The sequence below is a fragment of the Oryzias latipes genome, chromosome 17 (genome assembly GCF_002234675.1).
Source record: "Oryzias latipes chromosome 17, ASM223467v1".
NCBI classification, from domain to species: domain Eukaryota; kingdom Metazoa; phylum Chordata; class Actinopteri; order Beloniformes; family Adrianichthyidae; genus Oryzias; species Oryzias latipes.
Genome location: NC_019875.2, coordinates 28848187 through 28868816, shown reverse-complemented (window position 1 = coordinate 28868816; position 20630 = coordinate 28848187). Strand labels below are relative to the sequence as shown.

The 20630-nt window shown below is 41.0% G+C and overlaps 4 protein-coding genes across 5 annotated transcripts; all 4 read left to right on the top strand.

Moving 5' to 3' along the window:
* The first annotated feature begins 494 nt into the window (after window positions 1-494).
* bcl10 (B cell CLL/lymphoma 10) lies at window positions 495-5409 on the top strand. Its single transcript, XM_023964940.1, has 3 exons — window positions 495-969; window positions 3022-3310; window positions 3405-5409. The coding sequence occupies exons 1-3, from the start codon at window positions 919-921 to the stop codon at window positions 3809-3811; spliced, it is 747 nt and encodes a 248-aa protein (XP_023820708.1). The 5' UTR covers window positions 495-918; the 3' UTR covers window positions 3812-5409.
* Window positions 5410-6076: 667 nt separating this feature from the next.
* On the top strand, window positions 6077-10620 carry LOC101157647 (mucolipin-3). Of its 2 annotated transcripts, none has more exons than XM_020711191.2 (13): window positions 6077-6214; window positions 6712-6957; window positions 7048-7215; window positions 7294-7447; window positions 7595-7667; window positions 7744-7840; window positions 7929-8028; window positions 8592-8704; window positions 9171-9320; window positions 9428-9529; window positions 9617-9739; window positions 10089-10306; window positions 10387-10620. In XM_020711191.2, the coding sequence occupies exons 2-13, from the start codon at window positions 6736-6738 to the stop codon at window positions 10601-10603; spliced, it is 1737 nt and encodes a 578-aa protein (XP_020566850.1). In that variant the 5' UTR covers window positions 6077-6214; window positions 6712-6735; the 3' UTR covers window positions 10604-10620. The 2 variants fall into 2 exon arrangements, with proteins under 2 accessions (XP_020566850.1, XP_011485338.1); XM_011487036.3 differs by having other exon boundaries at window positions 6083-6214; window positions 10089-10295.
* Window positions 10621-11589: 969 nt separating this feature from the next.
* On the top strand, window positions 11590-17819 carry LOC101161755 (afadin- and alpha-actinin-binding protein). The gene is made up of 14 exons (XM_004079430.4): window positions 11590-11852; window positions 13115-13242; window positions 13466-13629; window positions 14089-14295; window positions 14509-14619; window positions 14730-14865; window positions 14949-15024; window positions 15108-15288; window positions 15405-15552; window positions 16279-16415; window positions 16564-16737; window positions 16817-16934; window positions 17157-17310; window positions 17448-17819. Exons 2-14 carry the CDS (start codon window positions 13209-13211, stop codon window positions 17590-17592), a joined length of 1785 nt encoding a protein of 594 aa, XP_004079478.1. The 5' UTR covers window positions 11590-11852; window positions 13115-13208; the 3' UTR covers window positions 17593-17819.
* A 63-nt stretch (window positions 17820-17882) lies between these two features.
* LOC110016922 (guanine nucleotide-binding protein G(I)/G(S)/G(O) subunit gamma-5) lies at window positions 17883-20209 on the top strand. The gene is made up of 3 exons (XM_020711190.2): window positions 17883-18058; window positions 19540-19684; window positions 19926-20209. Exons 1-2 carry the CDS (start codon window positions 17978-17980, stop codon window positions 19663-19665), a joined length of 207 nt encoding a protein of 68 aa, XP_020566849.1. The 5' UTR covers window positions 17883-17977; the 3' UTR covers window positions 19666-19684; window positions 19926-20209.
* Window positions 20210-20630: the final 421 nt, after the last annotated feature.

Below are 20630 nucleotides of genomic sequence, written 5' to 3'. Positions count from 1 at the left end.
ATATCTAAAAGGGAGTGAGAAAAAGTAGAAGCGTAATAAACCCTGTGCCCTATACACCAAATGCATTGCCACACAATGTACACCCGCCACATATGATGGACGAGTACATTTTCAGTTTCAGATACAAATATACTCGCATAGAACTACACACTTTCACTTTGTGTCTGTAAGGAGAGAGTTTCGTGTGTTTTACAGTTTGTTTTAAATTTTATTTATTATAAAAATGTTTTGCTTTTAGTTTTTAAGTAGAACATTTTTTTATTATTTGATTGATGTGTTGCACTTTGTGTTACTTATGTATGAAATGTTTGCTTTGTTAAATTAATAAAATTACATGATTAATCTTTGCGAATTTCATATGTTTAAATAACTTCAATAAAAATAGCTGTGATAATTGTCTAATTAATTGATATTTAAGATAATTGAAGCTGTCTGATGTGGCGCGGACCCACAGCGCCCCTGCGTGGACAGACTGGGAACAGCGCGTGAGCAGTTATGTGACTACAGATGGAAACAAAATTCAGCAGCACCGGAGGGGAAATCTGTTCTTCGGGGGCTTTCCCCGGTCTGTGAACGTCATACCAGGCGCATGACGAACGTTCTGGTCAGTGGCGGGAAGAGCAGATCACAGAGTGAAAGTTCCGTCTGTGCTCGGTGAACTTCTGCCTCCGGCCGCTTGACGTCGTCTAAGCTCGACTCAACCAGGAAGTCCGGACTTGCCTTTCCCCTCCGTGATTGAGGCAGAAAAGAAAAGTTGAATGAACGTCGGTTTTTGAGGCACCATGAACCCGCACGCGCTCGGGCGCTCGCGCTGATTCGGCGGCCGTGCTTTAATGGTGGTGTTCGGGAGGTTTAAGGGCCACTTTGGACGCACATCTCGGGTCGGTTGGAACACCTGGACCTTCGCCGGTGTGGGGGATGGATGCTCCTCACCTCACCGAGGATGAAATGGCAGAAATTAAGAAAGACGTGAGTACCGGAAGTGCCACTGACTTTTCGCTGATTTCGGGGTCGATGATTTTTTCTAGTGAGGTGATCGGGTTCACTGATCAGATATCCGTGACCTGCCTGAAAGAGGAAGTGGCTCGCCACACCCTCGTGCACAGTCTGTACCATGAAGTACAATGCAGTAAAAAATAGTATACTTTTGAACCAGTATACGTTCAAGTGGAATTACTGGCCTCCAGAATAAAGTAGAGAAACATCACCTGTTGCTTAGTTGTAGGTGTGAAAGTTACCTGTTCTGGCCTTGAACAGGTCACTTTGTTGACCCCCCCCCCTCCTCCTTTTGATCCGCCTTGTACAGTTGACCTGGATGACCCCGAGCCATCTTGTCTTTCTATGGTCTTAAAGGATGTACCTGTGCCTTTGTCCTTCCTGCTCTTCTGTCCAGATGTTCTCTTCATGATAATCGTGTGTCCTCTTGCGGTAGCGGTCGCTAACTTGTCTCTTAGTTTGCTTCATAAAAAGCCTTTTTCGCTTAAACATGGACGAGGGGTTGACGCTTATGGTATTGTGCGTTTTGGGGTTGTCCGGTCCGTTGGAGGTTCGTAGAGAGGAGCGGCTGTATCTGAAGAGCGCAGGTGTGTATTGCAGTTCTGTTAAAGCTCTTACGTCACCTGAAGGGACGCCATGAGAATGGATCGACCCATTGCCGTGTGTGTGGTAAGTGAATCAGTATTGGTAAGACTACAGGAAGTTGTGCAAACGTATGATGTACGGGTGATACTGACTTACGGGGCCACCACCACGCTATAGTTGTTAGTAAGTGTAAGGACTGACCCCCTTACTGAACACACGGGGCGTGCACGTGATAAGTAAGTGAACTAGGACGCCTGTAGGATGTCGCTCTAAACATTGTTCTTGAACACGCACTTTGGCCATGGCGTTCACACTGCTCTTGCAGGGAGGGGCTTCTTCTTTTTCTTTTTTCACGTTTTACTGTTGCATGTCCATCACCTACAGTTGGAAGAAGCTCGGTGTGAAATGTAGAAGGGGTGCAAATCTCACAAGTCGTGTTCCAGGCTTTTTATTTCACAACTGTATTCCGATATACGAAAGACTTGGTGTCGTAGAATTCCAGCGGGCCAGAAACCGGAATGACAAACGCTTGACATTTCCGTGAATTGAAAGGGACGCCACCCCCACGTCATGACCAAATCCGAGTCCCTGATTGGACAAAGTTTGACCTGGTTCAACTTTCAATGGCCACGCATTTTGTACGTAGAGTCCGAAAACAGTCGCAAAAACTTGAACGCGAGAGCCCGAAATGTCCATATGCGTTTCAGGCACGCGTTTACGTAGACTTTTCACTGGAAGTGGTTGTTTGAACGCCCGTTGCCGAGGGCGGTGTGAACGTAGTTTTAGGGGCTCCTTGCACAAGACTTGTGGGTGGGGTGGGGTCGAATACTTGGAAAAATCTGTACAACACGCCTGCGTCTGGCCTACTTCACCCTTATGTGTTGTTTAAGTGTTCACGAGGACCTGCCGCCCGCCGCATGCCGGTAGAAAGGAAAGCGCATGAACATTTTGGCTCTTTGGTTGACTGAGCGGTCCACGACTTTGATATTTCCCATATCCACCCATAAGGTCGGCGGTGACTAAGGCTAAAGGTGTTCTCGTGTGTCTCATTTCTTTTTGTTGCACGTAATGACTTGTCTCTTTTTTCCTCTCATAACATGTTCCAGTGTTTTTCTTCATGTTTTTACTATCACCCCATTGTTGCAGATATTATCTTGTCTGTTCTTTTTGGTTCTGTAACAAATGTTTCAATATTTTTGTCTCAGTGTTTGCCTCTTTCTTGTTAGTTCTTTGTGTTGTGTAGGATTTCTTCTATTTACATTTTCTAGAAGGGAGTCTTTTTGTGTTCAGTTTTGGAGTGTATATTTAAAAAAAAAGTTAAATTTATCTCTTGAATTATTTTAAATAAATTAGATTTATTGCAATTGGAGTAACTTATCAGTTTGCCATTGGTTATAGGCTGGGTCATTACAAATACACCAAATTGTCTGGATTTTCCAGGTTCTGACCAGACTGCGACACTACCTCTGTGACAAGATCAGAGCGGATCGCCACCTGGATTACCTGCGCTCTCGCCGCATCTTGACCCGGGACGATGCCGAGGAGATCAGCTGCAGGACCACGCAGACGAAGAGAACGGCCACGCTGCTGGACATCCTGGCTGAGAACCCGCGCGGCCTGGACGCCTTGGTGGACTCCATCCGAGAACTGCGCTCGCAAAACTTCATCATCGCCAAGATCACGGACGAGGTGCAAAAAGCCAAAAATGAAAAGCTGGAGTCTCTGAAAGGTAAAAGCAGGTCCTAGGACGACCTTCTATTTTTCCTCTGTTGGGTTTTCCTGATTGTTTCTCTATTTTTCCCATCATCCCCCCTCCCCTTCAGCTGCTGGAGCCTTTGGTTCATCATCTGACGGCGCCTTCAGCACACCCAGCAACCCGGGGGACCTCCCCACCACATTTTCAAACAGCTCCACTCTCATGTACCACCCGGATAGTGAGCACAGCCCCTCCACCTCCGACATGGGAAGCTCTCTGAATCTGCCGTCGTTGCAGAAGTCTGGAGACTCCACCTCTGGCGCTAGCATCGGCACAGCTTCCTCCACGTCCTCGTCCAACCTTCCTAAGCCAGGAGACCCCGGAGCTCCGCCTCTTCCGGACGAAGTGGAGGTGGAGTCCCCGTCTAACATAGACTCAGCAGCACAGGGGTGCAGCAGCAGTGGGGGAGACCCGAACTTCCAGCCGCTTCGGTCCCGTTCCCTCACCCCAACGTCTCACCGGAGCATCTTTTAACCTGAAAGGACCTGCTGATGGAACCTCGCATCGCTTCTCTGTATTTGACCCGAATTCTGCACATTTGGGTGCGTTTGCAGTCAGCGTCCTGCAGGACAAGGGCAGGACGCTGACGCACAGGTACCCACAGTTCTAAATATATGTGAAGGTTTTAAACGAATTAAGGGGCATTTTGGTTTAGATGTTTGTGGTCGCGCTGTCGACTTGTGAATTTGTTTTTGACCAGCATCTTCATCGTTTCTTTAGTCTTAAAAGTTTTCTGGATCCGTTTGAAAACTGTTTCAGGACAACTGACTTTAAGGAAACACCGGATCTGAACGGAGACCACCCGTTAGTTTACGTCCGTACCCCGATCCTTTTTTGATCCAGTTGCAAAGCGTGGTTTTCTAATTATGTGGTTTTCTAATTATGCCGTTTTTAGCCAAAATGAAAACATTTGTGTCGTGTTCTAGGACTTATTTGGTCCAGAGCATCCCTGCCCCCCCCCCCCCCCCTTTCACCCATGGCTCAGAACGCTCAGCTAGCTGTCCTGCTAGCTTACAGCCCCTCCCACCCCTAACCTAATATTACCGGTGCAATGAAAATGGTGAGCAGTATCGTAGCTATCCAGCCGTACAGTTTAGATCCAGATTCCAGCTCAGACGAGGAAAACAAAGACCTTCATGGATCCGTTTGTCTGACAGTGGATGTATCAGAAAGGGGCGGAGCAGGGAGCTTGTGGCCCCGCCCCAGCGTATTGTCTACATCACAGATACAATCTTTTCTCAGATGGGGTTTGTTGTCTACTCCCGATTCATGATTTGAATAAAGAAATACTCAGAAATGCGTTTTTAAGCTTAATTTTCTTCATAGATGTCCTTTTATCTCAAAAAAGAAATGCAACAAGAAGATGTTAAAAACACAATTTTCATCTGAGCGGGCCTTTCGATAGAAATGACAAAAGACAGAATATAAAACTAACCAGAAATCACTGAAATTCCTCTTTAGAAGTTGACCAGAATTGAAGATGCTGTAAAAATGCCTGTAAAGCCGTGCTGCAGCACTTCTGCCGCTCCACACAGTCTCTGTTTCAGGTGTCGTCGTCGTCCTTCTTTTCATAGCAACAGCCTCTAAACGGATTTGTAGTGATTTGTGACTCCAAGCCTGGAGTCAAAAAAACTGAACTGATCCAATAGAAGTGGAGAAAAAGTTCTTTTCTTTTTTTTTTGGGAACAAACTCCTCATTGAGATTTGACTCCTAACATCTGAAGCCAGAGAGGGTAGAGTGTTGGGGAGACAAAAAATACATCGATGTATTCAAGTCCTACTGGATCTGGAGGTCAGGAATCTCTGACCGCTAACCTCTGAAGGTTTAAGGAGTTCTTCTTCACGGAGGAGGAGAAAACATGGCGGCCTCACTTCTGCTTCTGCGCGGAGAGACGGTCACCACGACAAACGAGGGAGGGGCTTTTTAACCTGCTTTTTCTGTTGCATCAAGAATCTCCTTCACCTTTTTCTTCACTACAAGAACTGAACACAAACATGTACGAAGCTCTAAACTGTACTCTAAAGTGTACACAGTGACCCGAGCACAATAAAGTTTTTTTTATGCAAATTCAGCTGTGTGTGTTTGTGTTTTATTAGTGTGCTTGTGCTAGAGCAGCCGAAGAAATAAACATCCAAAAAGACTAAGTTCATTTTACTAGTTGAATGCTATAAATCCTCCAACCCATCGTTTTCCTGTTTCTCTTTCTTTATTTAATTTTTGCCGCTTAACTCCTTCAAATTTTCAGCTATTTTAACCATTCAACTATCAACATTTTCAGCTTTTTCCAGCTATGACTTTCCGGTCCTTCAAATCCTTGAATGTTTCTGCCTCCATTGAAATCCATGGGGAATCCTTGGTGCAGAAGCTCGCTGGTTCCATACCCGGCTCTGGCATTTTTCACAAAAAATCTTTTCTGTTTTCTGTTATTGTGCTGTTTTCACTTTATTTATGGTCAACTTGGATCATTTGTTTTTTTATTTTTTGCCAATTATTACCCTGTAAGTTTCATTTTCATTCAGCAATATAGCATTCAAGCCTGCATTTTCTTCTGGAAATGCAGCTCCTTCTAGCTCAAGTGAATTTAAATTTCCAGACTTTTTCCAATATTTTGTTGCTTCTTACCCCGTAATAATCCAGACCCAGGAAGAGGCCTCCGTCCTGCATGGAGTTCTTATTTTAAAGAAGCAGATATCGAAGCTGGCTTCCTTTTTTTTTGTTTTGGAAAAACTGGAAAAACTTCAAATGACACAGAGGAATGACAGTCATTGTGGCGAGGGCTGCTGGCCTGACTCACGCTGCCACCTGGTCCTCATAATCTGCTCTGGACTCCTGGATTACAGGGCTGTAGATCGCTGCTTCACAACAGCTATTCGCAGGTAAACCACTTTTACTCCTTTATGATCATAAATTGTGTCGACAGTAGTTTGTGTTGTTAAAAGTAGTTTAAAACAATAGAAACAAATCCTTGTGTGGAATAAAATCCCATTTGGTTAGAAAGGACTCAAGATTTATATTTTTTATCTGTGGAAATGATGTTAATGACACCAAAAACAGCCCATTTAAGAGCATGATTTAATTCAGAATGAAAAGATTTACTTGTGTTTTCTTAACTTTAACTCCACAGCTCTGATTTTTTTTTTAAATATTTTTTGAAACTAAAATTAGCAGAAAAACATTAATAGCAAACGCAGCAAACAGAATGTATTTCAGAACCTTATAGCTTTTATTAATAATTTTGCATAATTTTTGGAATAAGATTGAACCAGTAAAAGGAGGGAGAGAACGAGTTAGTGGAAGAACCAGTTTGATAAACATCAGAATGACTGGAATGGCTGAACTCTTGCTGTTGGTTATGAAAACGTCTGATCTGCAGCGAACGTTTGGCTGTTTGCTCTCGATGGAGGAGTCTGAACCCCTGCTGGCCGCTGCGGCACAGCCCAGGCGGGTGATCGGACACGCCGCATGGAGCGGCCCCTTTCCTGAGTCGACGGTGGTGGAAGATTTCAGGCGTAGGCTCAAGTATTACTTCATGAACCCCTGTCAGAAGTACAGAGCCAGAGGGCGAAAGCCCTGGAAACTGATGCTGCAAATATTGAAAATTGCAATCATCACAGTCCAGGTGGGTTGTGGTTTCATGGGAGACGTGTTTGCGTTCTCCAAATGTCTGCTTTATGCTCTGTTTTCTGTGCTTTTTTGTTTTCCAAAACAGCTGGTGTCTTTCGGTCTGAGTAATGAAATGATGGTCACATTCAAAGAGGAAAACCTCATGACCTTCAGACATCTGTTCCTCAAAGGATACAAAGACAACTGGCAGGGAAGCCACGCTATTTACTCCCAAGCTGATCTGTACGACCACATCTACTATCTGATCTCCAGGGTAGTAGAAATTCAAAACAAACTCAGAGAACTTGTCGTTTTGTTAAAATGTTAAAACGGTTTTGAAATCCCTTTTTAGTACAGTCATCTCCAGAACCTGACAGTGGGGAATCTGGCGTACGAGAGGGTCGGCGGCACGTTCACGCCTCTGACCGTCTGCAAAGTCCTGTACAGGAAGAGCAACGTGGATCCTGGGAACGATACGTTCGACATCGACCCACACGTCGAGAAAGGTCTGTCGGTGTGGAAGATTCCCTCAAACCTCTTCGCATGACTTTGTTTTTATGAATCACTGGCGAGAATAATCTGTTTCGTGTGACCCAAAAAGAGGAAATCATACATTTATAGTGAATCACATTTTTTTTTTACCCTTTTTGTAGATTGTGTTTCCATATATTCTGCATCGTCGGGAAACAACAAGACACACACCAACTTCTATTTAGACTTCAAAAGGTGACCCAGCTGAAAGGTTGCTATGACGACAGGTGAGAAGCCTGACACAGAGTCTGAACTGTGTTTATGTGTCCAGGCTGCTATCAGTCAACGTCTACCTGACTCTGAAGACTGTCAACCTGCAGACTGTCAGGCACCATGAACTTCCAGATTGCTACGACTTCCATATCACAGTGGGTGACAGTATTTTAAGTCAATTATCAATCAGTTACAACAAAACATAAGCTAAAAAACTCTCTCTTTGTTTTTGTCTTTTTACAGATAATATTCGATAATCGAGCGCACAGCGGGAAAATAAAGGTTGATGTAAAAAATCAAGTGAGGATCTACGAATGCAGAGACTGGAACGTGGAGGGAAACTGTGAGTTTGATCTCAACCAAAACATCTATCTTGGAGATGACCAGTAGGGGGCAGTGTGATTAATTAGCGATGTCACGGTTCACTGACTTAATCGACGAATCGGTTTATATTTCTACGATCCAACTATACCGATCGGTATGAGGGAAGTCGTTAACCGAATGGATCGACTGTATCGATATTGGAAAGCACCATCTGGATTGAGGCACAGTAGGTTTATTTCACTGTAATGTTAAAAACCACCAAGTGCCGTGAAGAACAAATGCTGAGCAACATTTGAGCTCAGATGAGGAAAACAAGGATGCTGCAGGATGGAGCGGAACTTGTGACCCGCCCAGAGTATTTTCTACGTCACAAATACCAACTATTCCAAACAGGATTTTCTCATCTGCTCCTCATTCACAACCATTTGAATAAAGAAATACTCAGAAATGCAAGTTTCACCTTAATCTCTCTTCATCTATGTCCTCCATCATTAAAAAGAATGCAACAAAGGCGCGTTAAAAACACCAAAAACACATTTTTGGAGTCTCAAGCGTCTCTAAACCTGTGGATCTGATTTTCAGCTGGAAAGATTGATTATCTCCTGGTCTTGTTTGATACTGTGGTCATCGTGGCGTGCTTCACCTCCCTCATCCTCTGCTCTCGGTCTGTCATCAAGGGGATCCAACTCCAGTTTGTAAGTTTGGATGGAAACTACGTGCACAAGAAAACACAGAACAACAGAAAACAGTCTGTATTCTGAGCCCCTGGAGTCATTTCATACAGTTTGTTACTGTTTTCTGTCATTTGGAAACAACTTTTCAGTTTTTATTGTTCTTTCTCTTGTTTTAGATAATTCAAACTCAGTAATTTCCTATTTCTTTGCAATGTTCTGCATTTTTCTTGTATCTTAAAGATCTTTTATTTTTGCTAACCTGCTACCATCCTCCTCCTCATCATCAATCTTGGGGATGTTCTCAGTTAATTTATCTCCATTTTGACTCTTTTACTTCTTGTTGAGGGTCTCAGGTTTGTGGTTTTAATGTGTGAAACTGCATTTTTGGATAGACACTCATCTCTATATGTGCAGCTGATTTCCACGAACTTCTACTCTCATGAAAGTGCGTTTGGACGCTCCCAGGCTTCTGTTTTCTCTCACGCAGGAGTTTTCTCGGTTCTACCACACCTTCTACAACAAAGTGGTGTCTTTGTCGGACCGGCTGGAGTTCGTGAACGGCTGGTACATCCTCATCATAGCCAGCGATGTGCTGACCATGGCAGGGTCGCTGATGAAAATTGGGATTCAGACAAAGGTTTGTTGTTTGACATTGAACTTGGTGCAGAATTTCTTCAAATTAACAGTTTGAAGAAACCATTATTTTAAATAATTAGGTTGTAATTTTCTGTTTCTCCGCGTAAGTTTCAGTCCAACTATGACATTTGCAGCATCTTGCTGGGAACAGCAACAATGCTTTCATGGGTCGGCGTCATTCGCTACCTTGGCTTCTTCAAAAAATACAATGTAGGAGTGACACTAAACTTTATATCATTGCTCGTGCAGATAGTTGGTGCATTTACACCTCCAGTAAAATTCTTGACTTGTTCTCAGATCTTAATCCTGACCCTGAGGGCGGCGTTTCCTAATGTCATCCGTTTTTGCTGCTGTGTGGCGATGATCTATCTCGGGTATTGCTTCTGTGGCTGGATCGTCCTTGGACCTTACCATGACAAGGTACAAACAATAGGATAAATGTCCTGTTTGGTTTTGCAAAAGTTAAGAATTCACAGATACAAAGAAAACTTTTCAGCTTCATTGTTATTCCTTATTCTAATTAATTCTCTTATCCCTTTTCTTGATCCATGTTTTTATACATATTCCTATTCTTATTTCTTCGTCTTATTCCCATCCCTCTTCTCATTCATTTTCTTTTTTTGTTCATATTTTTTTTAATTCTTGGTCTTGCTCTTGTTCTTATCAAATACAATTTCTAAACACCATTTATTTTTGTCTTCACTGCTCCTTGACAGTCATTAAACAATGAAATCTAATTAACTCCCATCATTTATTTTTTATCTTCCAGTTCCGCACACTGGGCAAAGTGACAGAATGCCTCTTCTCCCTCATTAACGGAGATGATATGTACGCCACCTTTCTGAAAACTCGAGACAACTGCTACATGGTTTGGCTCTTCAGCCGGCTCTACCTCTACTCCTTCATCTCCCTGTTCATTTACATGGTTCTCAGCTTGTTCATTGCTCTCATCACCGACACCTATGAAACCATCAAAGTTAGTATGTTGTAAGCACACAGTCATTACCGGTTTCAAACACATATCTGTCTTCAGTCAGCACTTTCTAAATAAAACGTTTCCTTTTCAGCATCACCAGAAAGACAAGGAATCTGTGTCCCAGCTTCACATCTTCATGGCAGAATGCAGAGACCAGCCGGAGTCTGGAAAATACCAGACGGACGTGGAGCCTTCCACCTGCTGTGTGTCTCCATGTGGCTGCTATGGATGATGTAGTTACAGGCAGACATACATGCGCAATAATCAATATCATCTTTTTTCTGAATCATCAATTGTTTTGGAGATAAACAGTTAAACCACCTCACATTGCCTTGCATTGTTTGCTCCGTGTGTCATGAATTTACATTTCTCAGTGCTTCCATCAGTGAATAACTTTGTACTTTTGCACATTTCCATCGGCACTAAATGTAAAGTCAAAGCCTCCAAGTAGAACATTACAGCGCCGTTTTTACATTTCTATTTTTTTCTACGTTTTCTATCAAACTGAATATTCCAACACACTGAAATGTGAGCAAAAAGAAAAAAAATTCCACAAAGTACTTTTTATAACAGAATGCAACAGACAAAATCCCACATTGTTCCTCTGAAAATTAACAAAAAACAACCAGCCCTAGAAGAAAAATTTCAAAAAGAAATCTCATCTTTTCACTTTTATACCAAACCCCCAAAAATGTGAATATGCTGTACAAAAGGCAAACATGTCACTGTATGGATTCACAGATTGTTCATGGAGCCTATAGTTTTCTGCCTATTGATCCCTGAATGGAGTTATTTGCTATTCTTTTTGTTCAAGTGTCTTTGGTGGGTTGAAGGTATCAGGCTCTTAGTTTGTTTCTGTCAAAAATGACCAAATTATGACATTAACCCTACCATAAAGATTTAAGGTGTCCTCTTGTTTTGAATTGTTGTTTTTCTTTAATAATAACAATAATAATAATAATAATAATAATAATAATAATAATAATAATAATAATAATAATAATAATAATAATAATAATAATAATAATAATAATAAACCTAATATTATAAGGTGTGTGATTATTTTAAATGCAAGTTATATTAAATGTTTATTTCATTACAATTTGAAATTTTTATGCACTTTAGTCTTGCATTTGCAGTGGTTTAATTTATTAAGATAACCACCTCGTGTTACCACGCGAGGGCGCTGTGGAGACGGTTTCAAAATCCTATGTGTCCGCCCACATCCAATGTCCGACTCGCATACTGGTTGCTTAACAACAGTTCCGCCAATGACGCCGCGGTTTAGTCGGAGCAGCAGAAAGCCGACGGCTTCACGCACGTAAAAAAAAAAAAGAAAAAGAAAAACACAGCCTCGGCCAGCTTATCAATAGACACGCCGCGAGTTTTCTGCTTTTCGGGACTACTTATTTTTTTTGGCAGAAATCGTTAATGCGAAAAGAATGACACGCAGGTTCTGCCCGGAATTTGCAGGTGTGTCTGATGACGGAGGCTCCCGCTGATTTGACGGACATCGCCGAAGTTAGACACTCGGTTCGGGTCGACCCATCAGCAGCGGTGAGTTTGTTTATGGCGCGTGCTGCTAGCAGAGCAGATAAGCAGATTTGCTAAACCGAATAAGAGGATTTTATTTATTTATTTTAAGAAAACGTTTATTTAACGGACAAAACCCTAAACGCTTTGCTAACACTTGGTTGTTTTGTCATTAATCCAAATAAAATAAAATAAATATGATCACGATATAATGTTTCACCTTGTACACCAAGGTGCCTTTATATAAATAAACCTTTTGGAAAAATTCCTCACATGCCTTTATCTTCATTTTGTAACTTAAAAACCAAACAAGTTTTCTTTTATTCGTGAACAGAATGTCCTCAATGATTTCTGAATACAAGTTTAAACAGGGAAAGTTGTGGGCGTGGCTTGTTTATGGTTAAATTACATCCTGTCCAGCCAGTTTGATCAGAGCTGCTTTAACGTTTGAACAATAAAATACAATTAAAAAATACATTTATTCAGTTATGTAGGGCGGAGAATTAGGGTCACCACAAAATAAGAAAAATAAATAAATATATGACAAAGTCGTAAAATTATGATGAAAAAGCCAACATTTTAAAAGAATAATTTGTAAAATTATATATTTTTACAACAATTTATCAGAATAAACTTTTAAAATTATGAGAAATAAATTAACAATTTGAGGATAAAGTAATATTATTTAAACAAATTTAAAGATGTATTATAAATTATGAAAAAAATCAACAATTTAAAATAATAAAATGATTAAATTAACACAAATTAAAAAATTTATGCTATACAAAGGGGCGATTTAACAAAGAAAAAAAAAATCACCATTTAGCTTTTAAAATGTTTCCACAAAAACAGTCCAACATTATCCTTTTAATTTATGCTGCAGATAATTCACACTTCTCATCCATTTTGTGTTGTTAATGCATTACTTTATTTTCAGAAAAGTCCTATTTTACAAAAACATGTTTTTTTTTTCCCCACGTGAAATCACATCTTTTTAAATAATGAATTCACAATTTTATTCTAGTAAGATTTTGACTTTTTTCACATAATTTAAAACTTTATTCCCACCTATTTATTTATTTTTTGCCCTAATATTCAAACAGAATTTAAAAACAGTGAATCAATCTTTGACATCGTGTCCCTGTAGTTCATTTTTTACTGTTGGGGGGCTAATGGGAAGGAACCCCTGGTGTAACCCTCGCCGGCGCTCTCGTGTGACTGTTAATCCAGCATTAGGTCAGATTATGTCACGCTGATCTGCCTCGTGGTTTGCTGCTCCGTCGCAGGGCTCGGTCCTCCGGGATTCTCCGGCCTTTGGGCTAATCCGCTTCCCTGGAGACCCCGTGAGCTCCGGTCCCTGTCTGCTGATGCTGCAGTGATATGGGAGACTGGGGGTTGACTGAGACATCGATGGGTAAAGATATGTTCATGTTTTATAGTAGATCTGCTCCGTTTTAAAACGAGAAAGAGCCATGAGCTTCCTATTCTTGGATCTGCTTGAGATGACCCACATTTTTGCTCTCATTTCAAACAGCGACCTAATTCTTTTTCCCAGAAGAGGAAAGGACAACCGATTGATTGTTGTAGCTGTTATAATAATTGCATTCTTATTGTTTTTTTTTTCCTTTTTCTTTTAGATAATTATGAGATCTCCATCTTATCACATGTGGCGATGTCCCCCTCCAGGCACAACAACCTCATGTCTGCCTATTCCCTGCCTTCCTCTAAAAGCTCCTACAGTGTGATAAGTGCTTTCTGCACTGAAGACAACATTCCTCAATGCATTTCCTACATCAATCAGGTTTGAGGAAAAACTATGAATGAGTAATCCCAGTGGTCTTTTAAGTATTATTATGACGTTTTTAAGGCCAAAAGGGAAAAACCCTGGCGTTTACCAGCAGAAACGATGTCCCAGAGAAATTTGCCTTGCCCCCCCCCTTTCCCATCACCCACAACTGAGAGGTCTCTGTTTACACTTTCAACCTAACTAACATTAGCAGTGCAACAAGAACGGCGAGCAAAATTGGAGCTCTACACCCGTCCAGTTTATTTTCTACCTCACAAATACCATATTTTTTTTAACTGCATGTTTTCGTCTGCTCCTGATTCACAACGATTTGAAGAAAGTAACACTCAGAAATGCAAGTTTGATCTTCTGATCATCCTAAAAACGCCACAGGAGCATTTGGAAAACACAGTTTTAAGGACTAAAGGACTGCAATGATTAAATTATCTCTACTTTTATCGAATCCTCCATCAGGAACTTGGCTCGCTGGGCCTCGCCGCACACATCCAGGCCGACCCCCCCGGGAGAGCCAGTCTGAATGCAGCGCCGGCGCTGAACGCCATGTATGAGCTGCTGCAGATTCACAGGAGGAGCATGAACAACGTAGAGGAGCTGGAGAAGGAGCAGCTAAAGAAGACCAGCACCTTGGAGCACATGCAGACGAGCAATTCCAGACTTAAGGCACGTGAGCAGCTCTCATGGATCCTTTTGAATCATTCAGTTTAAGTTTCATTCAGGTGAAGTGGAATAAAGACTCGTTTTTTGTTTTTTAAGGAGTGATTTGGCAAACTGTCTTGCATGTAAAAGAGTTGGAAAAAGGAACCTTTTAGGATGTGGTCCTGAGCTGAACATCCTTTCACGTTGAGCTGCTTTCTGTATTTGTTTACCCCTCAGGACCAGTTGGAACTTTCCATACGAGAAAAATCGGGCCTGCATGAGACGGAGAGGCAGCTCCAACTCAAGCTGAAGACTCTCCAGAGCTGCTTAAAAACAGAAAAGGATGAGGTAGATGGATGTCTCATCTCTAAGAAGTCAAAGTTGACGTTTTAAAAACTCCTTACGCGACAAACGAAGCGCCTCACTAACACTTCAATCAATGGTCCAATCAATAACAGGTCCAAAAGCTCCAAAGTATCATTGCCAGTCGTGCCTCTCAGTACAGTCATGATGCCAAGAGGAAAGAGAGAGAAGCTGCTAAACTGAAGGAGCGCCTGAGCCAACTGTTGGTCGACAGAAAAGACAAGAAACTTGGTAAATTTGGGATTCTCTTTCCATAATATAGTGTGGAGTTCTTTTTAAGGCTTCGTGCATTTCCCCTCTTTTTTGCTTCACAGCCATTGAAATGCTGAATTCTGTTGGAAGGTCAGACGGGAAAAGGAGCCACTGGAAAACTGCGAAAGCGACAGCCAGGTATCCCGAAACTCTGCCGCTCCTCGGTCGTATTGAGACGGTGTTCCAGATCTCATCTGCGCCTGTTTGAACGCGCTTTGCAGCCGTGAGGCTGAGATGTACAAATCCCTGCTGAGTGACTACGAGGCCAGTCAGAGGGCCCTGATGCTGGAAAACGCCGAACTCCAAAAAGTCCTGCAGCAGATGAAGAAGGAGATGATGCACATCCTGAGTCCATGTCCGCCTTTGAACAGAGGAGGCTCTGCGGAGGAGAGCCAGGAGCTGGTAATAAAGTGTTTTTGTGTGTTTTTTAAACATGTGTGTGTACATCACAACACTGAAAAACGGAGCCAAACATGATTGGATAGGATAAGTCATTTGTTCCCGCTCTTGAGTCACAGGGGGACTCGGATAGAGAGGAGAGGAGCGCAGAGACCAGCAGGGAAACTCTGGACCAGTCTTGTGAGCACGCTCGAGAACAGCTGACCAACAGCATCCGGCAGCAGTGGAGGAAACTCAGGAACCACGTGCAGAAGTTAGACAACCAAGGTATGAAGGTGCAGTCAACTGAACAACATATTACATCACACTTCAACACAGTACTTAAAATAAGGCCATATAATTGAACAAAATAATATTCTCAGCCCGTTACAGGATAAATAATGCCTAATATTACTGGCGGTAGTTGTAAACGGCACAGTGGCCTTAAATATTTTCTTAATTTGAAAAATCTCGGGTTGTGTCAGAATTCCTTCCCTACTCACTATACAGTCCACTATATAGGGCGTTGGTCATTTCTCTAGTGCTGTCAGAATCCACAATTCAAAATCCAGTGCCCTAGAAAGTTCCCAGAAGTCTCTGCGAAAAACCAGTGTGCATCGATGCTCACTAGATCGACGAATATAGACCACAATGCATTGCGTTTGAACAATTTCTGCCCAAATAAAAATGTGTTTAAATGTATTATTTTTGATAAAACATCAATGTTTTTGTCTTCAGACGACAGTGGACTCATAAATAATCGTCGCAAAATCTTCATATCAATTAGATTTGAACTTTGAGAAGTCGATGACATCATATCCGCCGTTTAAAAAAAAAAAAAATCTTTTAAAATTCAGGGCTCGACATAATGCCGCACTATGTAGGTTTTTAGTAGTTGGGGGTTAGGGTGGGAGTTCGGACACAGCCTCTGTGTTGCCAAACCTCTAAATGTGTGTGTGGGGGGTGGGTGTCCGTCCGAAAACTCTAACCGTTTGATTCCCTCTTGCCTTGTAGCGTCTCTGGTGCAGAATCAACCGCCGTCCAACGCAGAGGTGATCCCTCTGGAAACGCATGAGCACGAGGTGGAAAGGATGAGGCTCGAAGTTCAGCAGTGCAAAGAGTTCATCCATGCACAGCAGCAGCTCCTGCAGGTCAGTTTTTGGGAGGAAAGCTCAGCAAATTGGGTAATAAGCACCAAAACTGGGACTTGTTTATGGGTGAAATATTCTTTTTTTTTTCTTTTTAAAAGCTGAGGCAAATGATAGATGACTTGTTTTAAATAGTGTTTTTGTCCATCAGCAACAACTCAACACATCATTTGACGATGAGACGGCAGCTCTTCTCAATGGCTGCTACACGCTGGAGGAGAAGGAGCGCCTCAAGGAGGAATGGAGGCTCTTCGACGAGCAGAAGAGAAACTTTGAAAAGGAGAGAAAGAACTTCACCGAAGCTGCCATCAGACTGGGGCGAGAGGTAACCCCGCCTCCAAGGTTGTGCCGCAGAGTGGCTCCGCTGATGTCCCCCATTCACGCCATGCTGTCGGTTTCCACAGAAAAGGGCTTTTGAGGAGGACCGAGCTGCCTGGCTCAAGCATCAGTTTCTGAGCATGACTCCCTTTGCAGACCGCATGAGATCTTCCTCATCAGACGGTCAAAGTGCCCTTTCAGTTAGTAAGTCGAGCAAGTCTTTACGTTTCATTTGTTTTTATAATTATTTAAGGCTTGTCGCTGAGATAAGTGTATCCTAAAGATTGTTAGTTATAGAAAGTATGATGCAGTGGCAAAAAAAAAATGAATCATCTAAGGTTTCAATTAGAGGAAATCTTTCATTTAAAAAGGCTTTTAGCATTTCTTTGTTACCTATTTTTTTTATCATTGCCGATTAACTATTAGAAAGTGAGCCTGAGATCAGGACGTCGTCTTCTAAAGCTCCACCGGTCAAATCCTCCGCCTACACTACATTCTCCACTCCCAAGTCTTCAAAATCTGCTGCTGTGCCATCCACGATTGACGTCTGTCGCACACTCCGACTCATCCCAGACTACAGGTACTGTGGTCTGAATATTTGAAAGTTAATCATAAGGACCATCTATTCCCCCTTTTGGGCTGCAATTATAACATTTTCTTTAAGGTTTTTTTTTTTTTATATGTTTTGCTTTAATTTTTTATTCGTGTCCATTTCAGCTCCTCCAGACATTCAAATCAAAGACGCTGGCAGGAGTCGAGCGCCACCGAGGACGAGGAATCCTGGCTCAAATCAAAAAGCAAAGTTTGCTCCAGTGATCTGAGTATTTTCTCATTAGATGAAGATAAAAACCCGCTGACTTAGTTGGTGAAAGATCTACAACTCCGTTATTGATTGTCTTGACCTCTGACAAATCATTCATCTCCACCGATTGAACACAAATGCACTTTGAGTCGTATTCTCACAAGCTAATAAACTCTCTCATTATCTATGTGACATATTTTAAGTATAAATTATTGATTCAGTTGAATGTGAAGTGGTGGATTATTTTTAATTTGCGTGACAGCACAATAAAGGATCTTTTTTCAAAACGATGGTTTTTTTTGTCGTTGGCGCCCCCTGGCGGTCGTTTCGTTTTTTTCTGCTTTAAAGTTGAAAAACCAGAGCCCGCCGGAAGTCCTCATCCTTTAGCATCACTTTTCCGGACGGCAGCACCGAAACCTCGAACTTTAGACATCCAGCGGCAAGAATGTCCTCTTCTTCCAGCATCGTAGCCATGAAAAAGGTGGTCCAGCAGCTGCGTTATGAGGCGAGCATAAACAGAGTGAAGGTGAGAAGTTTTTTATTCTTTCTTTTACGAACAAAACAGAGGAAACTGTTAGCAATGCTAGGTCGCGCGCTGCGCTAGCGTTGCTAGCATGAAGTCAACAGGCGTAATGGGGCGTAGTTGCAGCTTTTAACGGGAATTTCTTATGACTACATGGAAAAAACTACTGAATGCGGGTATTTCAAGTTTTTTTTTTTAGATTAAATCATACCGTGCCGAGTAAAATGTGTAATTTGAGCGAATTTCTTTTTAGCTGCCTGCTCAGTTTGTCTTCTGTAGTTTCCGTTAACTGAAGTGAAACTACTAGGGTGAAAAGAAATCTATATATTTCATAAAACGAAACGTCATTTTGAATCCAAAGTAACTATTTGTTCCACAGGCCCTTAGTTCTATAAATGATCCACTGTCTGAAGATTTAAACGATTGAGGAAACTTTTATCAAAGTATTATGAAATCCATAATTGTATGGGGGGGGGGGGGGGTAAATCTTTATCATTTGGTTATCTATAAAACCACACAATTAATATACAAAGTCCACAGTAATGACCTTCACCATTGCAATCCATTCTGGTGAAAAACCAGTTTGACCTCACAGGGGCCAAAAGCTGCTAAAAACAACAATAAAATTGAAGACATTAGACCTAAACAATAACTGAGTTTGTGTTTTTGCATTTGCAAATGTCTAGAGGATATTAATTAACCTTTAAGCACTTTTGCTTGTTTAATCGTGGTTTTATTTTGGGACTTGGTAATCTTTGATTAGCTTTGATTATACCACTTTAAAATATTATTGTGCTCATAAAAGTGTATTGATATGTTGAAAGGTCAGTTAAATTAATTTAACACCTTTATGGTCACTTCCCCTTTTTTTCTGGCTTAATTTTACACGTTATCAAAGTAACAATAAGAAATTTGGATCTACTCGACTCTTGCTCATTTAAGTAGTCAAATTTTGTACCAGTTTATTCAAAAATGTGCAAATGCTCTAATACAGCAACCTGCAAATAACGCTTACAGTCACTTCAGTGAAGGAAACTGCAAAGGTGAGCAGCTCATCTACTGTTGGCAGGGAAAAAAGTTTTGGTCATGAATAATGCAGAAGCATATATTTAAATATAGTAAGGATTAAATAATACTAAAAAATGGATTAGACTCTAGAATCAAATCACAGCTTTATTTAAAAATCCAATCATGTGAAATATTAGAGAATTTATTTGAGTCTCCTGGATTAAAGAATCACATTTTTAAAGTCCTGTTTGAACAAATCGTATTTTTTTCATTAAAAGGTAAAAGGGAAACTAGTTTATTCCTTTTTTTTACGTCTAAAAAGTTTCTACTTTTCAAAGTAACTTAATAGTTATTATTAAAGAAGTTCTAGTTTTTCCCTGAAGAAGGGACATTTCTTTTAAATATATTCTTTATTGCTGTGTCATAATCCTTTGTGGTTTTTATCATGCAAAACAGGATTGCTCTTTTTTGACCAGGTTTCTCAGGCAGCTGCTGAACTACAACAGTTTTGCATGAACAACGCCACACAGGACCCTCTGCTGACTGGCATGTCCTCCAGCACCAACCCTTTCCGACCACAGAAGGTCTGCTCCTTCTTGTGAGAACTTCCTTGTTGTTTTGGTAAGTCAGCCACACGCGTAACATTCTCACATGCTCATACTTGTACTTCATGCTGCAGTGCAAGTACTAACAGCACTTCTAGAAACCAAAAGCCATCACCAAATCTGAACTATTGAGGAATTCAGTTCATTTTAAAGACGGTTAATCTGTAAACTGAAATAGAGCTTGTGGCTTCACACCTGTACTTATCAGTTAAAAGAGTCAAATGTATTTTTATACAGTATGTGTCTTTCTTCTTTAGGCCTTGATATCATCTACAGGGAGATAAACCTCAACACTACTCCTCATGCCTAGCCATCGCACTGCCACGGGAAGATGTCTCAGATGTGGGCAAATTGGGCTCATTTCTGGAGAAAAGATTGTTTTCTTTTTCAGCCACAGTGGAAAAATATTGGTAGTTTGATTTTTTTTCATGGCACATTGTGTTTTTTTGGTAAAGTTGTGCGCCCTTTTGTATTACTTTGTTTGAGTAATCATTGTTCTTTTTGACCTTTTTATATTTAATAAAAACAAACTTCTTTACTACTCCCTGAGTTTATTTATCTTGAATATTAAAATGTTCTTTTTTGGGTATTATAAAGGGTGAAATGTTTATACATATTGAAGAAACTGCTAAAGAAAAGGGAAAGATCTAAATCAAACTTTTCATTTGCATAAAAGCAATAGTAACACAAAATCTGTTGGATTTTGTACCACATATTTGGATCAGTCCTGATAAAATAAATTACTGTGTTCAATTTCATTTTACTTTAATTTTTCTTTTACAATTATCAGTGCGTTGTGCAACATGTAAACTTCAACTTTATCACTTCAAACTTATTTGCAATTTGTTTTTGTTTTTTTTTAAGAACGCAAAAAAGGTTGACAATAAAAAAATACCAATAAAAAGCTTTAAATAAGAGGTGGAATTTTAGAATTCAAACTGAAAAATATGTAAAAATGGGAT